Here is a 23,789-nt window from a genome sequence, read left to right as displayed (position 1 = left end):
ACCCCCACTCATTGTGAACCTGGAGACCCAGGCGCCCCCACACCTCCCTGCCTCGGCACACAGTGCTCCTTCAGCCAAGCTGTCCCTCTCCCCGCACCACCCAGAGGTGAGCAGTCGCTTTCTTCTAAGACTCAGTGAAGATCCTGCCTCCAATGGGCACTGGTACCCCCCGAATCCCTGCGTGACACGTGCCCTGGTCACACCATACAATCATCACCTGTTTCCATGTGGATCTCCCAAACCAGGCTGAGTATCCTGAAGGCCAAATATTAATGACTGAGGAAATTTCACCCTCAATTCCAAGGCAGATGCTCCTAACAAGTTTGTTGTTGGAAAGGAAGATGGGCCAGACACACTCCAAGCCTTTCAGGTCATTGAAGTTGTTGAGTTGCTCAGTTGTGTCCGACTCTGCCACCCCAGGGACTGTAGCCAACCAAGCTCCTCTGTCCACGGGATTCTCCAGGCAAGAATACTGGAGTGGATTGCCATATCCTCCTCCAGGGGGTCTTCCTGACTCAGGGATTGAACCTCCATCTCCTGCATTGCAGGCAGATTTTTTTTTTTTTTTTTTTTTTACCACTGAGCCACCAGGGAAGCCCTGCCTTCCAGGAGTGCACAACTAACTCAGGAATGGTTGGACTTTGGGCTCAAAGAGCAAGCCCCAGGAGTTAGTGACAAGGTGCTTGCTCCCTGCTTGCCTCTCACCTGTTCTGTGCAGACGCAGCGCCTCCAGGATGTAGGATCCTGCGAGCTGCACCCTCAGTGCGGGGATATCCAAGGGCAGGGACCTGCCTGCCTCAGGCTTGTCTCCACCAGGCTGTGGCGGAGTCGGAGACCCCTGCCCGCCTCTGCTCTCCACCACTGTGCTCGGCACCAGGCAGTGGATGAAGTGTAACTCAGACCGTCTGATCACGCTGATCAATGCATCCTAGGACCAAGAAGAGATGGGGTCAGGGCCACAGTGAGACCAACAAGGGTCTGGACACTCCCCAAACATACATTCAGTCTGGTCTGGGCAGCTCTGGAGGCCCCTATGTCCTATCATAAGAGCCTTTTATCCATGGCCCGATTTGTACTCATGAGAAATAAAGGACCTCTATAATGATCCTTATTATCATAGATGGAAAAACTGGGACATGGAGAGGACAAACAGGTGGCCCCAAGCAGAGGGGGTCAGTCACCCAAGAAGAAAATTAGAGCCCAGAACCTAGGCTGAGGGCTTTTCCAGGACAAGATGCTATGAGTCGTCTCCTCAAGCCCTCCTTCCCGTGTCCTGCCCTCCTGAACTCAGCCTAATCTCTTGTTACTGGATTACCGTGTCCAGGTGACATCTTCACACCAGGGTTGGGCCCAACCGCCCTCTCTACGGGGAGCCTGGAGGTGGACATGCCAGCCTTTGAGAGGGGAGGGAGGGAGGCAGGCAGAAGAGGGCTGGCTGCGATGTTTGCCACCTTGATCAGGAAGGCGACCTGATTCCTGACAACTTCCTGAAGCTGCTCAAGTGAAACCAAGGAGCTGAGGCTTAGGCCTCAGACTGGGACAGGTCACTGTGCTGCCCTGAGCCTCTCAGCTTCTTCCTCGGTGGAGCATGGGGGTTGGTTGCCTATCCCTGCAGGCCCACTGGGGAGCTCAGAGCTGGTGCAGCTGGATAACTCGCCCTGGGGGCGGGTGGGGAGGCCCCCACCCCATGAGAACAGGACCCCACTCACCATCTGCAGCTTGATCTGGGAGCAGGGGGCTTTCCTCTTCACCGCGGCCAGGCTGCTGGCGAATGTCCTCCGCACCACGCAGCTCCGCTGCTGGGCCTGCTGGGAGGTGCCCTCCAGGCCGGCCACGGCCCGGCACACGGGGGACAGCTTGGCCCGGGACTGGAACAGGGTCCTCAGCTCCTCCCTGGCAGGTAGGCGGGGAGAGAGAGAGGGGCTTCAGGGGTTTGGGGGCGAGCGAAGGGGACCCCCTTGCCTCTGGACATCTGCTTCCTGAAACCACGTCCTAGCTGCCAAGTCTGTTCATAGTCCCTTCTGCCAGATGATCCTTTGTTCAGGGACAAACACCAGCATCTTCCTCCATGCCTCTCTCCCTCTCCTAACCTCAGAGCATCTTCCTTCTATTGGATGTTCCCATCACTTACATACCTGCAGGAACTCTGCCCAGCCAGCACTTTCTTAGAGGGTAAAATCACCTCAGTTATCTCTAGAACTGGTCTGAGCACAGCAGGTGCTTATCTGTCCAACAGACAGTCTGAGCACTGAGGAGACCCTACCAAGCCCCAGGATAAAGCTGGGACCCAGGGAAGGCCTCAGGCTTCCTGGCTGCCCCGGCCGCTCCCCTCCACTAGAGGCCTGTGGGCGACTCCCCTGCAAATCCAGGCCCCACCCAGACCAGCCCTAAAGAGCCTTATCCATCCCCGCTCTGGGCCCAATTGACTGCACAGCCATTAAGAAAATGAGTCTCGACAGATGCACTGAGGTTGCTAAAAGCAGTTCCATGCCTTGTGGAGCACGCAGGCTGACAATGGTGCAAAGATGCTCATGTTGGAACAGAAGTCTGCGGAGACAGCCTGGAGAGCCCCCTGGAGGCCGAAGCCCTGAGAAGGAAGGCTGTGGGCACCCTGCCTGGTACAGGGAGAGGAGGTGGTGCCCACAGCCCTGACCCTGCATGAGGATGGCCCCATCAGTGGCGCTGGGAGACCCGACCTCTGGTCTGCAGTGTGCGGTGTGGCCTGGGGCAGTCACGGGTCCTCTCTGGACCTCCCGATACACGCCACAAAGGTTGAGTGAGCATGAGCACCTCCCGGGAACACCCCCAGCATCCCCGAGAGACTAGAGGGGCCCGGGAATCACAATGCTACACAAGCAGTCCTGGTGGGTCGGGATCCTGACTGCAGAACCACGGGCTAAGGAGCGCTGTCTGCCCTCAAACTCGCAACCCATGGCTCGCAAGCCTGCAAGACACCCTGCTGGCATTTACTGCCACACCTGCCATCCTCTCCTCCTCGTGAGCACACGCCACTCCTTGTCCCCGAAGGCTCCACACTCACCAGGCCACCTGGCTAACCAAGGTGTGCCTGCCCTTCCCCACCCCTGCACCCCTCACGCAGCTGGAGGGTTTCTGAGCAGCAGGGGGATTTACAAGGAGGCCACAAGACGTGTGTTGAGGGGTAACCATGACCCAGGCTCCTTAATAAGCCATCCACTCTGTTACGTCACCAAAGCCTTACATCACACTTGTAAGCGTGGCAGCATCATTCCTACTTCTCAGACTGAGAAACTGAGGCCTGGGTCATGCAGCTTAAAAAAGGCAAAAGCAGAACCTGAGCATCTGCCTGACTCCAGAGCTGTGCAATGTGGCCTCACCCAAAAAACCCTGAGGTTGCAGAGGAGGAAGCGAGAAACCCCGGAGAAGGAAAGGGGCTGCCCACAGTCACCCAGGGGGCACGGGGCTGGGCTGGACTCAGGTGCCCTGGCTCCCCATACAGCACTCTATGTGCCTGTTACTCTTCCTTCTGCCCTGTCCTCTGACTAGCTCTCTCTCTGGGAGCTGTGCTTCCCTGAGCCCCCACTAGGTTTTTCCAATCGACTCTGACCACCCGGCTCTGTGAACGCCTTCCAATGGCCACTCAGACCCAAACTGTACTCTGGCTCCGCCACTCTTCTGTTATGTGGTCACAGGTGGACCACGTCACCTCCTGAGGCCTCAGTTTTCTCATTCATAAAATGGGGCTAGGGATACAGTTGTCGTAAGGATTAAAAAGACCCTTATAGGAACTTCCCTGGTGGCCCAGTGGCTAAAAGACTTATTGCTCCCTATGCAGGAGGCCTGGGTTCAATCCCTAGTCAGGGAACAAGATTTGCATGCTGCAATTAAAGACACAGCACAGTCAAATAAATAAGCAGGTAAATACACATATATTTAAAGACCCTTATCAAGTGTTTCCTCTGATGCCAGGTGCACAGCAGGGAGTTAGTAAACGTGGTCTCAGCTTCACACATGCACACACTCCCCCAACAAGCATTTTCCAATAGCTCTCTGAATTCAAGGCAGCCCTCTGCCAGCACGTCTGAGCAGAGCAGTCAAGAAATGCAGTCAGCTTTTTTCAGGCTGCAAAAAGTTATCACTTCGGTTTTATGATCCCCTAGTTGGAGGATGTCCATAAAAGTCCTTCCAGTCACATCATCTCCCAGATACTTAATGAATAAGAAGTCACAGCTTCCTAGCTTTTGTTCCACCTCCCCAGACGGCCAGCTTTCCTCCTTGGCTGGACTCAGGCCAGTCCCAGGAGATGCTGAATTGCGCTTGTTAGAGTTACAGGTCTTTGTGTCATTAGGGAAGGGTCCCTGTACCAGCCCTCCATCACTGACTGGGCTGCTATGACTGCACGGCCCCAGCACCTCGAATGCCCCCCACCCATCCTCAGCCCTGGCTGGGCTCACCTGTTCGAATGCTGTAGGACCTGGGGGGCATCCAGGGCTGAAAGGTTGGGTTTGGCCCTGTGGAGCCAGCCCGTGAGGTCATAGCGCACAGGGTCGTGCCCCAGCTGGTGGGCGATCTCGCACTGGAGGGGCTGCTCACAGGTCCGGAGGGCAGAGGCTCCTGAAAGCAGACACAGGGCGTGAGTGCCGGGGCCTAGCGGGGACACTCTGTCATCACTTGGCGTCTTTGAGACCACGCTTTTCCCATTTTGATGTGATTCAAGCTATCAGTTCTGGGCACTGCGTCTCCCCGGCTTTGTGCATTTCCATGCACAGCTTCCAACCTGCATTCTGTTCCTCCTTGCTTCCTCTGTCAGTTTTTCTGATGTGGACTGTTTTTAACGTCTTTACTGAATTTGTTACAATACTGTTTCTGTTTTACATTTTGATTTTTCAGCTTCGAGGCATGCAGGATGTTAGTTCCCCAAACAGAGATCTAACCCAGGTCCCCTACATTGGAAGGCAAAGTCTTAACCACTGGACCACCAGGAAAGCCCCTCCTCCTTGCTTTCTTAAATCAAAGATACCTGCATTCCCCAATTACCATTAGCACGTACCATCTTTGTGATTTTAGCCAGAACCATGAATCACCTGAACCGTTTTTTTATGTTTTCTTTCAATCGACTCACAGTTTTACAGGTAAAATCCATTTGTAAATAAGCATTATACTGCAGGTTTGGTGTGCCAGCTATATTTACTTTCTAATATTCATGGAAATAAATACACAATTATTAAATATTTTGAAAATACGTGTAGGTACCACTTAAAATTGTCTAGAATACCAGTTGCCAAATAAACGCACAGCAAATTCTTGGGAGATGCTGGTGGACACCTGGTTCCAAGGGACATAGTGGGAGAAATAAAGGGGCGTGCAGTTAGAGAAGACCTGGGTTCAAATCCTGACCTGACCGTTTTTTTATAGTGGGACAGGGGCCAAACCACGAAAACCTCTGAGCCTCGGTCTCTTCCTCCGCCCAGCGTCCACCATAAGTGAGAGGCAACAGCTAGCGAGCCCCCGTATTCTGCTTGAGTGAATGTTCTCATTAACTCAGAGTTAATTGGAAAGCCCCAGAGGCAAAAAATAATTTTTTTAATACCAAAATGTCTGAGTTAATGTGTCTATCAGTCAGTCCAGGACAAGAATCTCTCCCCTGGGACCCGAGAGCCTTCCTGCGTCTTCAGGTCTCACAGAGAGAGGAAAAGGGCTTCGAGTCCTGCCCCCACCACACCCTGCAGGACACCTCTGCTTCTGGCCCCGCTTTCTGTGTCTTTAGCCTAAATGTCAGGATCCAGGAAACACTCCATTTGAGAACTCTGGTTCACTCGATTCTGCATCAGGGCAGAGCAGGGGATGGGTAGGGAGGGGGCAATGGCAGGGGTCCACGGGGCCCTGCTCTGGCCCAGGCCCTGGGGAGACGGCAGAGCAGAAGACAGGTATCATCTGACCTGGAGGAGTGGGGCGCATATAGGGAGGCCGTCGGGCTGATGAGAAGCAAGCCAAGAGAACAGGTCGCCAAAGATCCCAGAACCCAGAAGGGGCCCTGAAGGAGACGAGCAGGGCGCCAGGAAGGAAGTAGTGCGGCTACAGAGCGGACAGGGTCAGGGAGGCCTCTGTGGAGGAGCGCCGAGCAGGGAGCCGAAGGAGGAGGCCTTACTAATGCTTCTGGGTGCACCCGAGCCCCTCTCTCCTCACCCCAGGGCCGGGGGTGTCACCATCTCACAGGCGAGGAAGGAGGCGACTTCCTACAATGCACACACATTGCAGCTAACTAGTGGAGCACGGGTCCAACCCAGGACGCTCAGGTCCAGTGCCTGGGTAGGCTGCTAACAGCTCTGTCTCTTGGCTTTCTGTGGGTCTGGGTGAGTTTCCGCCTCTACAGTCTCCCAGGAAGAAAATAACCATTCCAGAACCCTGGAGACACTTCCTGAAGACAGGGCCCACAGGACCCTGGTCAGTCATCAGGCCTCTCCAAGGCCCCAGGTACTCCCCAGAGGTGCGGTGTGACGGTGCCCACACGGCCCGGCTCAGACTAAGGCCCCACAAATAGCAGTTCCGACTGCCCCTCCTGGTGGCAGTGGCCAGTACCTCAGAAAAAAGAGGTGACCTTCTGGAACAGAGAATCATGGGCAGCATCACACCAAGCACTATGACCCCCACCTCCAGGGTGAGGGCAGTCCAGGGTCGTGTACATATATACAAGAACACAAAATTATACTTCATGACTGTGTCAGTACAAAGAAGGATTGATATTAATAATACATAAGTATATTATATTGGTTTGCTACAGCTGCCATAACAAAGCATTACAGACTATGTGGCTGGAAGCCCAAGGTCAAGGTGTTGGCAGGGTTGGTTTCACTGAGGCCTCTCTCCTTGGCTTGCAGATGGATACCTTTTCCCTGTGTCTTTCTTTGTGCACTTCTGTGTCCTAATCTCTCCTCTGAAGGACCAGTCATATTAAATTAGGACCCACCACGGTGACCTCCTGAGAAATCTGTATGCACGTCAAGAAGCCACAGTCAGAACTGGACATGGAACGACAGATTGGTTCCAAATCGGGAAAAGAGTATGTCAAGGCTGTATATTGTCACCCCGCTTATTTAACTTGAATACAGAGTATATCATGTGAAATGCTGGGCTGGATGAAGCACAAGCTGGAATCAAGATTGGTGGTAGAAATATCAATAACCTCAGATACGCAGATGACATCACCCTTATGGCAGAAAGTGAAGAACTAAAGAGCCTCTTGATGAAAGTGAAAGAGGACAGTGAAAAAGTTGACTTAAAACTCAATATTCAGAAAACAAAGATCATGGCATCCAGTCCCATCACTTCATGGCAAATAGATGGGGAAACAGTGGAAACAGTGAGAGGCTTTATATTTTTGGGCTCCAAAATCACACCAGATGGTGACTGCAGCCATGAAATTAAAGGATGCTTACTCCTTGGAAGAACAGCTATGACCAACCTAGATAGCATATTAAAAAGCAGAGACATTACTTTACCAACAAAGGTCCGTCTAGTCAAGGCTATGGTTTTTCCAGTGGTCATGTATGGATGTGAAAGTTGAACTATAAAGAAAGTTGAGTGCCAAAGAATTGATGCTTTTGAACTGTGGTGTTGGAGAAGACTCTTGAGAGTCCCTTGGACTGCAAGGAGATTCAACCAGTCCATTCTAAAGGAAATCAGTCCTGAATATTCATAGGGAGGACTGATGCTGAAGCTGAAACTCCAATACTCTGGCCACCTGATGCAAAGAACTGACTCTTTGGAAAAGACCTTGATGCTGGGAAAGATTGAAGGCGGAAGGAGAAGGGGATGATTGAGGATGAGATGGCTGGATGGCATCGTTGATGCAATGGACATGAGTTTGAGTAAGCTCCAGGAGTTGGTGATGGACAGGGAAGCCTGACGTGCTGCAGCCCATGGGTCAGCAAACAGTCAGACACAACTGAGTGACTGAACTGAACAGTGACCTTAGTTGTACTTACTTACCTCTTTAAGGACCCAGTATCTATAGAAGAAAAGTTATGACCAACCTAGATAGCATATTCAAAAGCAGAGACATTACTTTGACAACTAAGGTCCGTCTAGTCAAGGCTATGGTTTTTCCTGTGGTCATGTATGGATGTGAGAGTTGGACCGTGAAGAAAGCTGAGTGCCGAAGAATTGATGCTTTTGAACTGTGGTGTTGGAGAAGACTCTTGAGAGTCCCTTGAACTGCAAGGAGATCCAACCAGTCCATTCTGAAGATCAGCCCTGGGATTTCTTTGGAAGGAATGATGCTAAAGCTGAAACTCCAGTACTTTGGCCACCTCATCTGAAGAGTTGACTCATTGGAAAAGACTCTGATGCTGGGAGGGATTAGGGGCAGGAGGAGAAGAGGACGACCGAGGATGAGATGGCTGGATGGCATCACGGACTCGATGGACGTGAGTCTGAGTGAACTCCGGGAGATGGTGATGAACAGGGAGGCCTGGCATGCTGCAATTCATGGGGTCGCAAAGAGTCGGACACGACTGAGTGACTGAACTGAACTGAACTGATCTACAGAAAGTTCCATCCTCGGTGCTAGGGGTTAGAAATTCAACATAAGAATTTTTGAGGAGGGGGAATCCAGTTCAGTCCACAATATAAACTTAAAACATGTATTTGCCTTAAAGTCCATTTTTTCCTCTACTTGTAACAGAAATTAAAAGACTGTCATGGACCCCTGAGAGTACTGTGGGCCCCAGGCACAGCCCCCGCTGGGCCCAGGCCAGTCGCCGCAGAGACAAGCTCTCAGGAGCCATGTGGGCACTGATGCTCTGGGTGTGGCCCCAGGAGAGCAGCGGGAGCCATCAGGTGCAGAAGCGCTCCCGTGTCCCGGACAGAGGCTCCACCCCAGCAGCGCTGAGTGCTGTCCACGTCTTTCTCCAGCTCCTCCCCCAATTTCTTATAAGCCACTCCAGTAAGAAGGTCACCCCAAATACTCCCATCGGAGCTGCACTTTTCTCGGTGGCCAGGGACCTCCACGCAGCCAAGTCACGGCCATTCTTCAGCCACGCCTCACTCAAACTTTCAAGTAGCATTTAACTCGGTTGGTCTGTCCCTCCTCCTGAGGCTTCCAGAACGCCACACCCTCTCATCCCCCCTCTGACATCCCCAGCCACTCTTCCCCAGCTACCTTTGCTGGACACAAGCCTTGTCCCCGGGACGTCCCAGGGCCGAATCCCTGGGCATCTTCACTGCCAGCCTTCGTTCCGTTAGTGATTCAAACTAGAACTGTGGTCCTCAGTGTCTTCTTACAGATTTTGGTGTTTTTCTTTCTCATCCATCTCCTCTGCTGGAATGTCAGTCCCTCGGGTGGACATTTTTGTTTTGTTCACAGGTTTATTTCTCAGCCTACATTTAAGGCGCTCCAGAAGTATTTGCTGAAGGAACCGGTGAATGAACAAGCCCACAATCTGACTGCCATGTCAGGTGGGGCCTAGAAGACCCCACAGTGCATTTGTCTTCTTACAGGCCTGGGGGTGTCCGGGTGGAAGGGGGCTCACTCGAGGCCGAGAGGCAGACATGGCTGTGTTGAATCTGCCTTCTGATATGCAGTGTCTGGGTGATCACAGACAAGCATTCTCTACAAGCCTCTCTCTGGAGCTCACTTTCCTCATCCTGGGGTCGGGGCAGGGGGGTAAGATACGGACCTCTAAATATGGGACAGAATTCAACCAGACACTCTACACAAAGCCCGGCCCCTGCATGGAGTGCACACAGCACTCCTCCAGCCCCTGGGAAGACGGGGATGATATTCGTTGTATCACAGCCTCGGCCTCATCAGTAACAACTGCAGCGCTTGGCAGCTGATGACCGAGTTCTGTGGGTACATCCCCTCACCCCACCAAGGCAGTAGAAATTCTGGAGAGAAGGCAGCCAGGGCGAGCTCCATCTCCATTGTTCAAAATGCTGTGAGATTGATTTGGTGGAACTACAAATAGATGCAAATAGATGGACTTGAACTGAAAGCTGATGGATGCCAAACCCCATGGCCTCTGAACTCAGTTTCAGCTCCAAGCGTCCACTCCCCTGCACTTCTCCTCTCACCAACCCAGCCCATCAGCCAGTGCTCGGCAACTCTGGAGCCTGCCCACCTCCCCAGGGAGGCAGCTCCTCTCACTTCCCAGCTGCCTTCCTCTCCTGTCTCCACAGTGCAGTCTGGGGAACCTTCTAGAACTCGACTCTGACCATTGCTCCCACTGCCTAGAATCCCGCATGGCTGCTCATTGCTTGGGTTAAAGCCAATGTTTTCTGCGAGGCCTGCCAGGGCTGGAGGTCTGAGCCCGTACGACAGCTCCCTGTTTGTCCTGCACTGCACACCTGGCTCCCCGTCAGGTTTCCCTGCAGGCCTCTCCCCTGAGAGCCCCTGGCTGCCGGAGAAGTGAGGTCCGCCTGACGCCCACCAGCAGGCCCGTCTGCCGTCTCAGGCTCAGCAGGCTCGCACGCACTCACGTGTCAGCGTGTCCTCTCCCTCCCCTGCTGCTCCCCAGCAAGGACAGGGGCCCCATCAAGCTGCTTGCCTCCGTGTAGATTAGAGCCCGCTCAGAGCGCGTGGTGAATGCACGGATGGATGCGCGCACGCCCAGGCAGGTGCACAGCCCCCAGTGCAGGCCTCGTCAGGCCTTCGAGGAGAGAGGCCAACTCCTGGGCAGGCCTCGGCAGCCCCCGCCCCGCTGGCTCCCTCCCTCACCTTCAGCTCCAGCTCCGTGCTTCTCAGAGGCGGCACAGAGGCGCTCGAGCACCACGCTGTCCTGGGAGCCCTCCACCCGGACCTCCTCATCCAGGATCCAGAACAGGCCCCTGGCGTCCTCGGCACCTCCTCCGGCTGGCAGGCGCACCTGGTGGGAGACCCAGGATACACTGAGGAGCCCCCCGAGAGAGGCCAGGCCTGGGCTTCTCGTCCCACCTAGGGAGTCGGGGGTCTGTGGCCCAGGCATCATGACGCAGACGTGCTGCTCTGGATCCACGCTCCGCTCACCCCCAGACTCTCAGTGGAGAAGCCACAGGACTACCAATCTCGTGGTTACAAGGGTCTGGATCCTGCCTGTCTGCATCTCCTGGATGACCCTGGGCAACTTACTGCCCCTCTCTGAGGCTCATCTCTCCTTCCGCAAAATGGAGACTGACAACGCGGTCCTCCAAGGTGAGGGTTTAACCCGAGCGAGCCCTCTGCCCACCACACATCCCTGGCTCCACACGGGCAGCTGGTCTCCTTGTGCACAGCCTAACATGAAAGGATGAATCCCATCCCCATCACGTCCTCTTATTTTTTACAGTAAAATCTTGAGAGGAAAAAGGCACCAAGAACATCTTAGAGAAAGTGAACTTGCCTCAACCACACAAATGTGAAATTTTAAATCCAGCACTGGCATCAGAGACCCTCCAGGTGACCTTGCATCTCCACATGTGGGAAACGGGGAGAGGCCTGGGGATCTGCAGGGCTTATCCAAGGGTCCCCTGTGAGCTAATGCATCCGAACATGGTGTCAACCAGTTAAAGAGGAAATGTGATGTGTATGATGGCCAATGGTCCCAGTGTGCCCAGGGTCAAGGGCTTCCCAGGACATGAGGATTTCAATGCCAAGGTCAGCAACATCCCTGGTAAACCAGGACAGTTGCTCGCTCTGACACAGGAATATCAGTCCACACCCCACTGAGAGGGGTCCAGCGAGGGGAAGCGACACGTCCAGGGTCACATGGAGAGGCCCAGGCACAAGTGGATGTGTCCCCGGGATCCTGGGTCTTCACCATGGCCTCTTGCTGGAGCTGAAATCTATAGCCAGCCCCTCCCAGCTGTTCCAGCCACTGCCCAGGAGTCCTGGGGACACCAGGATCTTTTCCTCCTCACACTGTCTGGGTGGTCCCTCAGGCTCGCCCCTCCCAGGCGGGGAGGAAGCAGGACCGGGACAGGGGCACCAGGGAGCGGCAGAAGCAGCCGCGAAGGGCCGGCAGGGCTCACGGTCGAGAGTGCTTTGCAGGACAAGGTGCAGCCGCTGCGAGCTGAGAGAAGCCAGGGAACCGGGAAAAGGTGTCCAAGTGCAGGAGAAATGTGACCAGCAGGACACCTACTGGGTGTCACCCACCCTGCGGGGCTGTTTGTCCTGGACCTCACGGGTCTTCAGGACAACCCAGTGGTGCTACCTGTTGTTCCCACTTGGGTGATGAGAAAGCCGAGGTCCAGAGAGAAGTGACGCGCCCAAGGTCACCAAGATCCCATTGGAGCCCGGCAAGTTCCCCAGCCGGAGCCCTTTCTTTTACAGCAGGTGGGGGGACTTGGGGGGTGGGGCAACGAGGGAGGGCAAATTCCAGCGCGACAGTCATGGACTGCTGAGAGAGGGCTGGGCAGAGCGGCACATCAGGGGCAGCACAGTGGGTTCTGGGGGCAGGGAGAGGGAGGCCAAGACTCGGGGATCCCCCAGACTAGTCCGTCTGCCCCCAGGGAGCTCAGGGGCCTGGATCCGGCATCACCCCCATTCTCCATCCCCAGGGCCCCCGACTGTCCTGGTCTCTGCTGGGCGCAGCATCTTCGTCTGGACACCTGACCTTCCCAGGTGGCAGTGCCTGGAGGTCACTGGGTCCAGCCCTGGAGCCCCATAGCTCCAGGCGTGAGTGCGTTCTAAGACGCAGACTCAGACTCTCAACCCGATGGGACTGAAATGCTGGTTGTCTAGGCCACACCCTCAGACCAATCAACACAGAATCTGGGACGGGGTCCCCAGGGTCAGTGTTTTGAACACTCTGTGGGTCATTTGAGGTGTGAACAGAGCTGTGATCTAGTAGCTCAAAGACCCCAATCCGCCAGTATTTCGATAAAAAGCCCGAGGGGCATCTGAGAGCCTTGGTTCACAGGGCCCTGGGTTACCTGCGAGGGAGTCTGATCCACCACGGCCACTGTGGTCCCCGGGGATGGCTCCGGGAGGTCAAACTGCACAGGAACATCTTCCTAGAAAGTCACACAAGTTCAGTATTAGTTCCTTCTGCGAGCTGAGGGGAAGAAGCTTCTGGAGGAGGTTTGAGAGAAGTGAGGGCTTTAGTCATCACACCTTGGCCTCTTTTTATTGTTATTTTTAATCGTGGTAGTATACACGTGGCATAAAATTTACCATTTAAACTATTTATTTATTTGGTGGCGCAGTGTCTTGGTTGTGGCATGTGGGGTCTAGTCTCCCTGCCCCTGCCCTGTGCTGCGCTCAGTCGTGTCCGGCTCTTTGTGACCCCATGGACTACAGCCCGCCAGGCTCCTCTGTGCATGGTGATTCTCCAGGCAAGAATACTGGGGTAGGCTACCATGGCCTCCTCCAGGGCATCTTCCCAAACCAGGTCCTCCGCACTGCTGGCGGATTCTTTACCGTCTGAGCCACCAGGGAAGCCCCTAGTCCCTGACCAGGGACCAAACCTGGGTCCCCGCATTGGGAGTGTAGCACCTTAGCCTCTGGACCCCCAGGGAAGTCTGCATTTAAATCATTTTTAAGGGCACAGTTCATCGGCATAAAGCACATTGACATTGTTGTGTAACCTTCACCACCATCCAGCTCCAAAACTTTCCATCTTGCAAAACTGAAACTCGGCATCCAGTAAACACAAGCTCCCTGTTTCCCTCTCCTGGTTTCTGTCTCTATGAATGTGACCACTCTAAGCATCTCACATGAGCAGAATCATACAGGATTTGTCCTTCTGTGACTGACTTGCTGCACTCAGTACAGTGTTCTCAAGGTTCATCCAGTCACAGCTTGTGTCAGAATTTCCTTCCTTTTCATAGTTGAATGACAGCCCTTTGTATGAAAACAGCACGTATGCTTATCCATTCATTCGCTGATGGACACTTGCGTTGCTCCCACCTTTTGGCTATTACGAGTAATGCTGTCATGAACACGGGTGTACAAATCTCTCTTTGAGACCTTGCTTGGAATCCTTTAGGGTAGATACCCAGAAGTGGAATTTCTGGATCAAATGGTGGTTCTATTTTTAATTTTCTGAGAAAACACCATACTGTCTTCCACGGCAGCTGCACCACTCTTTATTCCCAGCAGTCCACATGGGTTCCAGCTCCTCTACATCTTCCCCAGCAGCTCTTATTTTTTGTTTATTTTTCAATTTAGTGGGTGTGAAATGGTATCTCAATGTGGTTTTGATTCGCATTTCCCTAAACTAGTGATGCTGAACATCTTTTCATGTGTTTATGGGCCATTTGCTTATCTGCTTTGGAGAAATAGCTATTCAATTCCTTTGCCTGTTTAAAAATCTTCTTAATTAATTTATCTTGGGTTGTGCTGAGTCTTTGTGGCTGCATGGACTTTTCTCAGCTGCGGCATGCAGGGGCTACTCTAGTTGCGCGGGCTTCTCACTGCAGCAGCTTCTGTTGCAGAGCGTGGGCTCTAGGCTGTGCGTGTTTCGACAGTTGAGCCTGCCAGGCTCGAGACCACAGGCTCAGCAGATGTGGTGTGCGGGCTTAGCTGCTCCAAGACACATGGGATCTTCCTAGACCAGGGATTGAACCCGTGCCTCCTGCATTGGCAGGTGGATTCTTTACCACTGAGCCACCAGGGAAGCCCTTTGCCCATGTTTAATCAGGTTCTTTGTTTCTATCCTTTTAGCCTTGGTACGAGAAGAAAGGATACAGACCAGGATCCCAAGAGCATCTTAATACTGTCCATCCTGCAGGGCTGTCAGCAATCACGGTGAGGTTATCAGGAACTGATGACTCAGTGCAGACCCTTCTAATATTTACTGGGCACCCAATAAGTGCTGGGCTGAGTGCTGGAGAGAGCAAACAAACTCTGGGAAATAACAGCTGGCATACAAAAGTAATCAGAAATGTCCAGACCACGCTATGTTCAAAGATACTCATCATGGTGTTGTCTGTAACAGCATAGATGTGGAAATCTCCCAGGCAGACTCCGGGAGATGGTAAGGGACAGGAAGCTTGGTGTGCTGCAGTCCATGGGCAGTCGCGTCTGCGAAGAGTCAGACACGACTTGGCTACTGAACAAATGTGGGAATCACCCAGGGGTCCAAAGGAGAGCTGAGATAGAATCTGACATAACCAGAGACAGGCATCCTTTCTAAGATCTGTGAATGGTGGGAGGGAATCTGAACGACATAATGCTACGAGGAAAAAGTAAACAACAGAATCGCGTACAGATGGACGTGAAATCTACAGAGAAGGCCGTGTACGGGGAAATGGCTGGTGTGAGATACTGACACACGGAACAGGGGTTGCCTCTGGGGGCTGGGGTAAAGGAGGTGGTATTTTCTGCTTCTGGACACTCATTCGCACTTGCCAGGTTTTAAATAAAGAATGTGTTTTAAATAAAGTGAAATATTATGGGGGAAAATATGATGGATGCTACCACGTGTGGAAGGCCTAATACAGATTAGGCATTTTCTAGACCACTTCATCAAATGTTCAAAACAGGGTCTTTAGGAGGCGTGGTAACACCAGGGAGGAAGGAGGGAATAGATGCCAGGGGGCATCTGGGATGCTGGCGATACTCTCCTCTCCCCTGGGTGGTAGCTGCGTGAGTGTGCTCAGCTGGACAAAGTCACCGAGACGAGACGTACACTCTGGATTTAGGCACTTGTCTGTGTACATGTTACAGCTCAATTTTTTCTTCAACATAAGTGAAGGCAGGCATGCAGGAATGAGCCTGAACAGGCTTCCTGACTTGCATGCAGAGCCTCCTTGGAGGGCTGCTGCATACTCACCTTTGCTGGATGCTCCCACGTTATGATCCAGAGACTGTGCAAACCCCACGAGTTTCACCCATAGCCGGGCATGAAGGGTGCAACCTAACTGCTGGAGAACGGTTCAGCTTGGGTGTGTGGGTGAAGAGGAACTGTTCAGCCCAAACAAGGGTTAGCTGTGGGAGCAGGGCCTGCGGAGCCCCAAGCTCTGAACTGTAAGAGGCCATGGGAGACAGAGGGAGACGGGGGAGGAGCAGAGGCCCTGGCAGTGAGGCCTGGAGTTTGGGTTTTAATCAGTGCTGGACCAGACAGCATGAAGCTAAACGCAGGATGAGTACCAGAAGCCCCAACCCAGCCCAGCCATACCTCCCGGAATCGCTCCAGCACCGAGACGAAGGTCCGCTGGTAGAAAAGCAGCTGCAGGCGCTCATGAGCGTAATTGTGGCACAGCTCCTCGAAGGTGGCGGCCCGGTCTTTGCCCTGGTGCCGGGGGTTCTGAAAGCCTGGAGAGTCCACTACCATGATGGAGGCCATGGAGAGGTGGTGGGAGGAGAAGGATCTGCGGGGGGAAAGGAGAGGGGCCCCTGGAGGACAAGGAATCTTAGAGCCCTTCTGGTCCAGGCCCCCTGCTCCCCCATCACAGAGATGGAGAAACCAGGGCAGCATGCTGGGCAGGTCTGCAGACCCAGCAGAACACACTACCTGTGGGCTGTGTGACTTTGGGAAAGTCACTTAACCTCTCTGAGCATGGGTTTCCCACAATGTTAAATGGTGGGAGGGATGAATAGGAAGACCCAGGGGCTGCAAAGGAAAAAAAAGCTGAAGTATGGAATGTGCCTCCCCTGGACATTGCAGGCCATTAGGACACAAGCTCTCTCCACCAGGCCAAGACTGGATAAAATACTTGCTTAAGGCTGCACCACAAATTTGCTACAACATTAGGACTAGAGCCTCCTTTTCTTTCTTAGTGACATGTGGCATCAGAAAAACAACTTTGTTCAGTATCTGCCTCAGTTTACAAAGTTCTCTCAAGCTTCACCTCCCTGGATCCTCTTGACAAACCTATGAGGGTGGATGGAGAAGAGACTATTTGCATCAAAAACCAAGAGTTAAGAGACTTTACAGAGTCACATGTGGGTTCCAACCCTCGCTCAGCCATAGTGGGGCTGTGTGTCTTGGCAGAGTCACCCTATGTCTCTGAACGTCCACCGTGGAAGGGGCTAATGATGGAGACGAACTCAGAAGGCTGGTGGGAGGGCTAGGTGTGATAAAACGTCCGTGGCTCTGAATGTGGTAAGCGCTCAGTGTTTTTTGCTATTATTCCCATCAGCATGAACAGTTATATGCTTTGGAGAGGTCTAAGTTTGAACTCGCGCTTCGCTGTTATTTGCTGAGGTTTTCCATCTATAAAATGGGGCCAATAAGACACACCACACAGACATGCTTGAAGATTAAGTAAGTTAACGTTCAGAAAGCCAGACGCCCGCTAGGTGCTCGTAAATAGCAGGACGGGCAAGTGTCGTCATCACCAATACACCCATTTCCCGGATTCGGGCTCCCAGAACGCCAGAGCCAACCAGGAAGCAGCCACCCGCTTCCTGCAATTCACCGATAAATGCTTCTTCCCCTGAGCACGCACGATCCCCTGGTTTCTAGATAATGTGTCTGCGATCTCAGAGGGTAATTACTCCAGCAGGAAGAGAGGGAGCCGACTCTATGCCCACAGAGAACCCCAGCTGCGCTGTTGCTACGCGCCAGCCTCACCCCTTGAACAGGATGTCGGAAGCCTAATGACGCCTCCCACTTACTCGGAGGAGGGGGGGAAGCCCTTGCGCAACCGCTGGATCGGCCCCACTGGGAACTGCTTAGATTTCCCAGGGTTCAGAGCGGCACTCCCCATGATCGAGAACACAGGCTCCCAGTAGTATTACCTGCAGATATCTGCAGTGTTTTATGATCACAATTTAGGAAGAGTTGTTCACAGATATTTTAAAATTTATCTTTTATTGATTTCCTATTAAATTTATTTTTATTTATTTACTTTTTAGCTGTACTACGCGGCATGCAGGATCTTAGTTCTCTGATCAAGGACTGAACTCGTGCCCTCTGCAATGGAAGCGCAGATTCTTAACCACTGGACCGCCAGAGGAGTCCCTTATTGACTTCTTTAATATCTGCAGTGACCCTGGGGAACAGACCTATTGAATATTTCACAGATGCACAAGGGGAGGTCAGAGAGGTGAGCTGATTTGCCAAAGTCACACAGCCCTAAAGCCAGCACCATCCAGCTCAAAAACCCACTCTCCAGCTCAACAGAACCCCACTCTGCTAAACTCCCCAGGCTTGGGCTCATTCATGTTGCTGCAAAGAGACCACCTCTATACCAGAGGGAAGGTTGCCGTTACCTGTTGATGAGCGAGACCACGGTGGCAAAGACCTCTTGGTACAGGCCGGAGGCCATGCCCTCCACACACTCCACGCCCGTCATCTTGAGCCCTGCAGTGGGGAAGAGAGGAGGGTGGGCATCCTGCGGTCAGGACCTTGCCTGGGGCCAGGGACGTCACTGCTGGCCTTAGAGAACCTTCCACCACATGCACACACACCACCCTGCTGCTGAAATTACTCACGTCCTTAGGATCAAGTTCAAGTGTCTTGTCAGGTCCTCCAGGGTCCTGTGTGGCCTGACCCTACCTCGCCTCCATTGTGATCTCCTGGTCATCCCTCAGGACTCAACCCAATGTCACCTCCTCAGGGAAGCCTGCCGTAACCACTGCCACGAACCCTTTAGGCCAATTCTCAGGACTATCTTGCCTTTTTTTAAAAAAAAATCTTTATTTTTATTTTATGGAGGTAGGAATGCCCATTTCACTGCTAAAGACACTGAGGGCCAAATGGCACTGAGTTAGGTTAAGTCTCACGGGGCTACTTGGAAAGTAAATGGTGTTTGCAGACTCCCTTATTATTATCATTGTTATTATTATTATCATTGGCTGTTACATGCAGCATGTGGGATCTTAGTTCCTTGACCAAGGATAGAACCCATGCCCCTGGTACTGAAAGTAGTCTTAACCCACGGGACCACCAGGGACACCCCCTTGCTTTTTTGAAAAATTTACTTTTCAAACTGAGATACGATTGACATACCAAAAAACCTGTACAATTTTAATCGTACATCCTGATAAGTTTGAAGCATAAACCCATGACATCATCACCACAGATACGCCATAAACATAACCATCACCTCTGAGGGGGAGAGAGAGGAACTTTCAACATAATATTAACAGATTTTTACATACAGAATACATTACTGCAAACTGCAGGCACTCTGTTGTACAGAGGACATGTTCATCTACTGATCGCTTCATCTGTCTGTCCTCCAGGGTTTTTCATCTTGACTGAATGAAACTATGTACTCTGTGATCAAAATGCCTCCTTTCTCCAACTCTACCCCTGTCCCAGTGACCACTACTCTACTCTGTGTCTCTGTAAGCTGGACTACTTTAGATTTCTGATATGAGTAGCATGTTATTTACAAGTGAAAAAGAAGGGAACCCTGCCATTTGCACCACCATGGATGAAGCCGGAGGACGTTCTGCTGAGCGAAGTGCCTGAGCCACCGGGGGACACACGGGCCCTAGTCTTAGAGCACTGACCGCAGCGTGTCTTCACTTTCTGCTTATTTTGCTAGTCTGTGTCTCCCACCCTGCCCCCTACTGAGAGCACCCCAAGGATGAGGACTGATTCTGAGTCTGTTGGCTCCAAATTCCAATTTCTGACACACAGTACTCAGTAAATATCTATTGTTCCCTCTTTCTAGGGGGAAATTTGGCAGTTTCACAGCAGAAGCCGTAACATGTTAGACTTAATAACTTTACTCTTAGGATTTTATTGTATTGAAATATGCAGAGAAACAAAGATTTCTAGGTACATACATTCTCCCAATTGTTCATTAAATTGGCAGAAAATCACTTTTTCAAGACAGCTCGAATATCCAAAAAATAGCAAATGGGATAGATAATTTGTAGTCCAACCATATAATAGAATACTTCAAGTCAGGTCTGGAAAAATATTGAATGAGATGGAAAAGTGCCTGCATATAGTGTTAGGAGGAATAAAAAAAACTTAGAAAACTATTACAATGGTGGCCTCAATTTTGTATAAACACACATGGGTCCCATTAGAACAGCCAGCCTGATTAAGGGGCACTGAACAGAGTGGGGTAAGGAGTGGGGCTCGTATCTCAAATACTGACCCTTAGGTGTTGGTTCCAGCCACAGAACTGGAAACACAGTTTGCAAATTTGCAGGCCCTAGGGCTTGGAGAAATAGTTTTGCTTGTACATTCCAGGCTGCCCGCTGCAGCCCCAAAGCATTTTCCATCCCTGCTTTAACTCCACCTGCAACCTGGGTCGTTGCTAGGCAACCCACAGCCTCCCAGCATCTCTCTCAAGCCTGCTGGTCCCCTGCCTGCTTAACATCTACCCTTGAGATCTCAGCCTGCGAGGTTGACTCAGCTTCACCAAGCAGTGCATGCATGTAACTGTGCTTCTGTGTGTGTGTGTGTATGTGCATATACGCACTGTGTGCACGTGTGTGCTGTGCGTGTGACAGTGCAGTTGTGTGCACACGTGCTTGTGTGCACATGCCTGTACACGGTACAAGTGTGTGCCTGTACATGTGCACCCATGTCAGAGAGGAAGCGTAACTATTAGGCAGACCCCAGCTTACACCAGAGCGCAGGACTGGATGGCAGTGAAGTCCACGACATCAGCCGTCAAGCTGAAGTCCCTGGCAGGCAGAGCAGCCCTGTGGCTCCAAGGGGCCTCTAACAGACGATGCTAAAACCACAGTTCAAAACAGTGCTTCCCACTAAGCCCAGACTCTGCAGTCTCCAGAGAGCTCCTCTTGGAGAGTTCTCAGAGACGCCCGGGCCTCTGAGGGGTCCTCTGCCCTCACCTCCTGCAGCCGAAGTATCTGGCCGCCGAGGCTGCAGACCCGGGACTCAGCAGATGCGCCTGTGCAGGCGCAGTGTAAGTGTGCTCCTGCTCGCCCCTCTCCACGAGTTCAAAGCACCCGCGTTCCTCCGGCTGCTCGGACTCAAGCCCTAGAAGGCGTCCTGGCCCCTTGCTTCTGCCCAGGGCTCACGCCAACAGCCCTAACTGTAAACTAGACCTGAGCTGACCCACCTCCGCCCATCTGGTCTGCCCATCCCTTGCCCAGCCTCCGTCACCTCACCAGGGTGAGCTGCATCGGTTCCCACCCACTCCTTGCTCTTCATCCAGGCTGGGCTTCACGCAGAATAAACTAATCGTGCCATTCCCCTGCCTGTGCCCCTCCATGGCTTCCCTCAGTCTGAAAAGAAAACTCCATGAATAGACTATTCTGTGAGCTCTCTGACCTTATCTACTGTCCTCCCTGCCAGACTGACCACCTTGGCCTCATTTCTGTCCTGGCAGATCAGTCTCCCACCTAGAGTGGGGTCAGCAGAGACCACACCCAGTGGAGATGCCATGGTCCCTGGCACCGTCCTTAGTGCCCCCTCTTGGCAGCACAGGCCCCCTCCTAGGTTTCAGCAGCCTCTGACCAGGACAGAGCACTGAGCAGGAAGGGGCCAAGTCCATCTCCAGAGAAGCAGCTTCGTCTGCACCTCAAAGGTCTACACACAGTAGACCCTCGATAAATCCCTGATGAATAGTGAAAGGGTGCTGGTGTGTCCCCAGAGGGTGGCTCTGCAGGGACCCAGCCCACCCAGGGAGGCCGCGGTATGGTACCTGAGCAGGCTTCTTCATCCTCCAGGCTCCGCCGGCTCGGCCCAGACGTCACCTGCGCGATGATCTGTCGCAAGTGGTGCTTGAAAGTGGCCGTGTTCAGCTCCTCGTACTCGCAGCCCAAGGCCTCTGCTGCGTGGCTGGCCCACTCAAAGCGCATGAACTGCTTCCGGCCCACTGTGCAGGGGACAGAGCAGAGGAGGGCGGTGAGGTCCTGGGCGGGCGACGGGTAGGCGTCCAAGAAAACCTCGGAGAATCTCGCCACCTCCCAGCCTCTGGGCCACCCACCCCCAGCAGGAGCCCGAACAGCTGAGGCCTGGCCCCAGCTGACGGCCTCAGGCAGGAGCCAGCCTTCCCAAGAGACACATTTGTGCTACTGCCCTGCCACCTGCACTGTTCACTTTTCCAAAACAATTAAAAATATCACCCTCTCTATGGGCTATCATAATGTCACTTAACATCAGCAACAAAACCTATACAACATGGGCAATGCTTATATGGTAATGTTAAATGAAAAGGACTAGAAAAAATCATACTGTAGTATGGCATCAACTGTGTAAATCACTCTAAGCTGCTATGTGAATAAGGAAAAGGAGATAGATTCAAACGCTTTCTGCACTGGTTCTGTACTAATTTTGTAATCCAGATTTTAAAATTTAATGATTTACTACGGTGAACTACAGTTCTACTTAAAATAATTTTCTCCCATCTCCTATCTTCCCATATCTGTGTTTCTTTCTTTGAAATAAGAATCACAGCTGCCAACAGAGACTTCTCAATCCATCAGAAAAAGATCATAAGGGTATCATTCATCAAACAGACATCTTAAAAAACCTGCCTGGTTTAAGAAAGATTTGGAAGTTTGGGAAAAGACCTTATCTGGGGCTTTGACAATATCCACCTGGAGTGGGTTGCCATTTCTTTCTCCAGGGGATCTTCCCCACCCAGGGATTGAACCAAGGCCTACCTGCATCGCAGGCGGATTCTTTACCAGCTGAGCCACCAGGGAAGCCCAAGAAGACGGAGCGCGGGCCGCTGCTTATCAAGATCCTCCTACACCAGGTACTCAGTGCTGATTCTCTCAAGAACGTTATTTTATTACCTCCGTTTTAGAAATAATTCCCATTTTACATATAATAAAACAGATCCAGAGAGGTGACGTGGCTAGTAAAAAAGTCCTGCCACTTTAAAAAATGATCAAGAAGGCAAGAACGATGGTGGTGACCATGTGGTGAGGATGGTGGAGGGGACGATGTGATGACGGCGAAGACAGTAACAAGAGAGGTAGCAGCTGCACTCACTGACCCCATTTAGTTCAACACGTCATCTTTGTTCGGCTCATGGCTTTTGGAGTCAGAACACCTGTCTTAGAGTTCCAGGTGTGACACAGAAAAAAATCAGTACATACAAGCCTTAACTACTTATTATTATTACTGAATCTTCACAAAAGTCCTAAAAGCAGTATCATTCCTATTTTACAGATGAGAAAACTGATTCAGAAAAGTTACCAGAAATCAGGCTAAATGGAAGAACTATTTCCCCAAAATCAATACGGACTGTAGCCTGCCAGGCTCCTCTGCCCATGGGATTCTTCAGGCAGAAATACTGGAGCAGGTAGCCATTCCATTCTCCAGGAGACCTTCCCAACCCAAGGACTGAACCCAGGTCTTCTGCATTGCAGGTGGATTCTTTACCATCTGAGCCACCAGGGAAGTCTCTTTCAATATCACCTTGAGAATATTATGACCCTAGGTAAGACTTTCTTTGATGTGGAATCACTGACCTTTTCACTTTCTGTAAGTACCTAGTGAAAGGAAATGTTATATAGCGCTATCTTAACGGAGAGCCCATTTTTTGAGGGTGGTCACTGAGAGGACGTGGCACCCGGGTGGCCTGTGAGCTGGCCCTGGGCAACTGGAGGGGCCTCAGCTTTTCCCTGCCCCTGAAATGTCCACCCAGCCCTCTCCACTCCCGCAGTGGGCACTGTTACAGGGATGCAGCCTTGAGACAGCAGGGTGCTTCTGAGGCCGTCCAGAAGGGCTCTGACCCAGCCCAGTGCCGGCCCCTCAATAAACTCCTAAGATTCTGGAGGGCAGGGGCGGAGACCCACCCACCTTGCAGCGCCTAAGACAAGCCTCATGTGTCAGTTGCCTTGTGTGTTACACCTGCCACACTCCCATCTGGAAGGGCTGCTTTCTTCAGTTTCTCCTTGCCCACCCCTACCGCCCCGAGTACGGGGTGGGGCTAGTCTTTGAACCAACACCGCCATCACTTGTCACAAACAGATGGCAGAAATAAATACAATGTGCGTACAGAGATACCATTAGATTCTA

At 52.3% G+C, this 23,789-nt stretch overlaps 1 protein-coding gene across 1 annotated transcript in view; it reads right to left on the bottom strand.

Moving 5' to 3' along the window:
* The window catches only part of MYO18B (myosin XVIIIB), a 227,280-nt gene that overhangs the window by 158,385 nt on the left and 45,106 nt on the right, over window positions 1-23,789 (bottom strand). Inside the window, exons 12-19 of the mRNA XM_068989910.1 lie at window positions 21,460-21,633; window positions 18,095-18,185; window positions 16,056-16,248; window positions 12,868-12,948; window positions 10,697-10,844; window positions 4,434-4,593; window positions 1,710-1,893; window positions 706-928 (exon numbers count right to left, since the gene is read on the bottom strand). Coding sequence (XP_068846011.1) covers window positions 706-928; window positions 1,710-1,893; window positions 4,434-4,593; window positions 10,697-10,844; window positions 12,868-12,948; window positions 16,056-16,248; window positions 18,095-18,185; window positions 21,460-21,633 — 1,254 coding nt within the window. The remainder of the gene's footprint in view (window positions 1-705; window positions 929-1,709; window positions 1,894-4,433; window positions 4,594-10,696; window positions 10,845-12,867; window positions 12,949-16,055; window positions 16,249-18,094; window positions 18,186-21,459; window positions 21,634-23,789) is intronic.

Source organism: Capricornis sumatraensis, chromosome 17 (genome assembly GCF_032405125.1).
Source record: "Capricornis sumatraensis isolate serow.1 chromosome 17, serow.2, whole genome shotgun sequence".
Classification (NCBI taxonomy): domain Eukaryota; kingdom Metazoa; phylum Chordata; class Mammalia; order Artiodactyla; family Bovidae; genus Capricornis; species Capricornis sumatraensis.
This window is presented reverse-complemented; position numbering and strand designations above follow the sequence as displayed.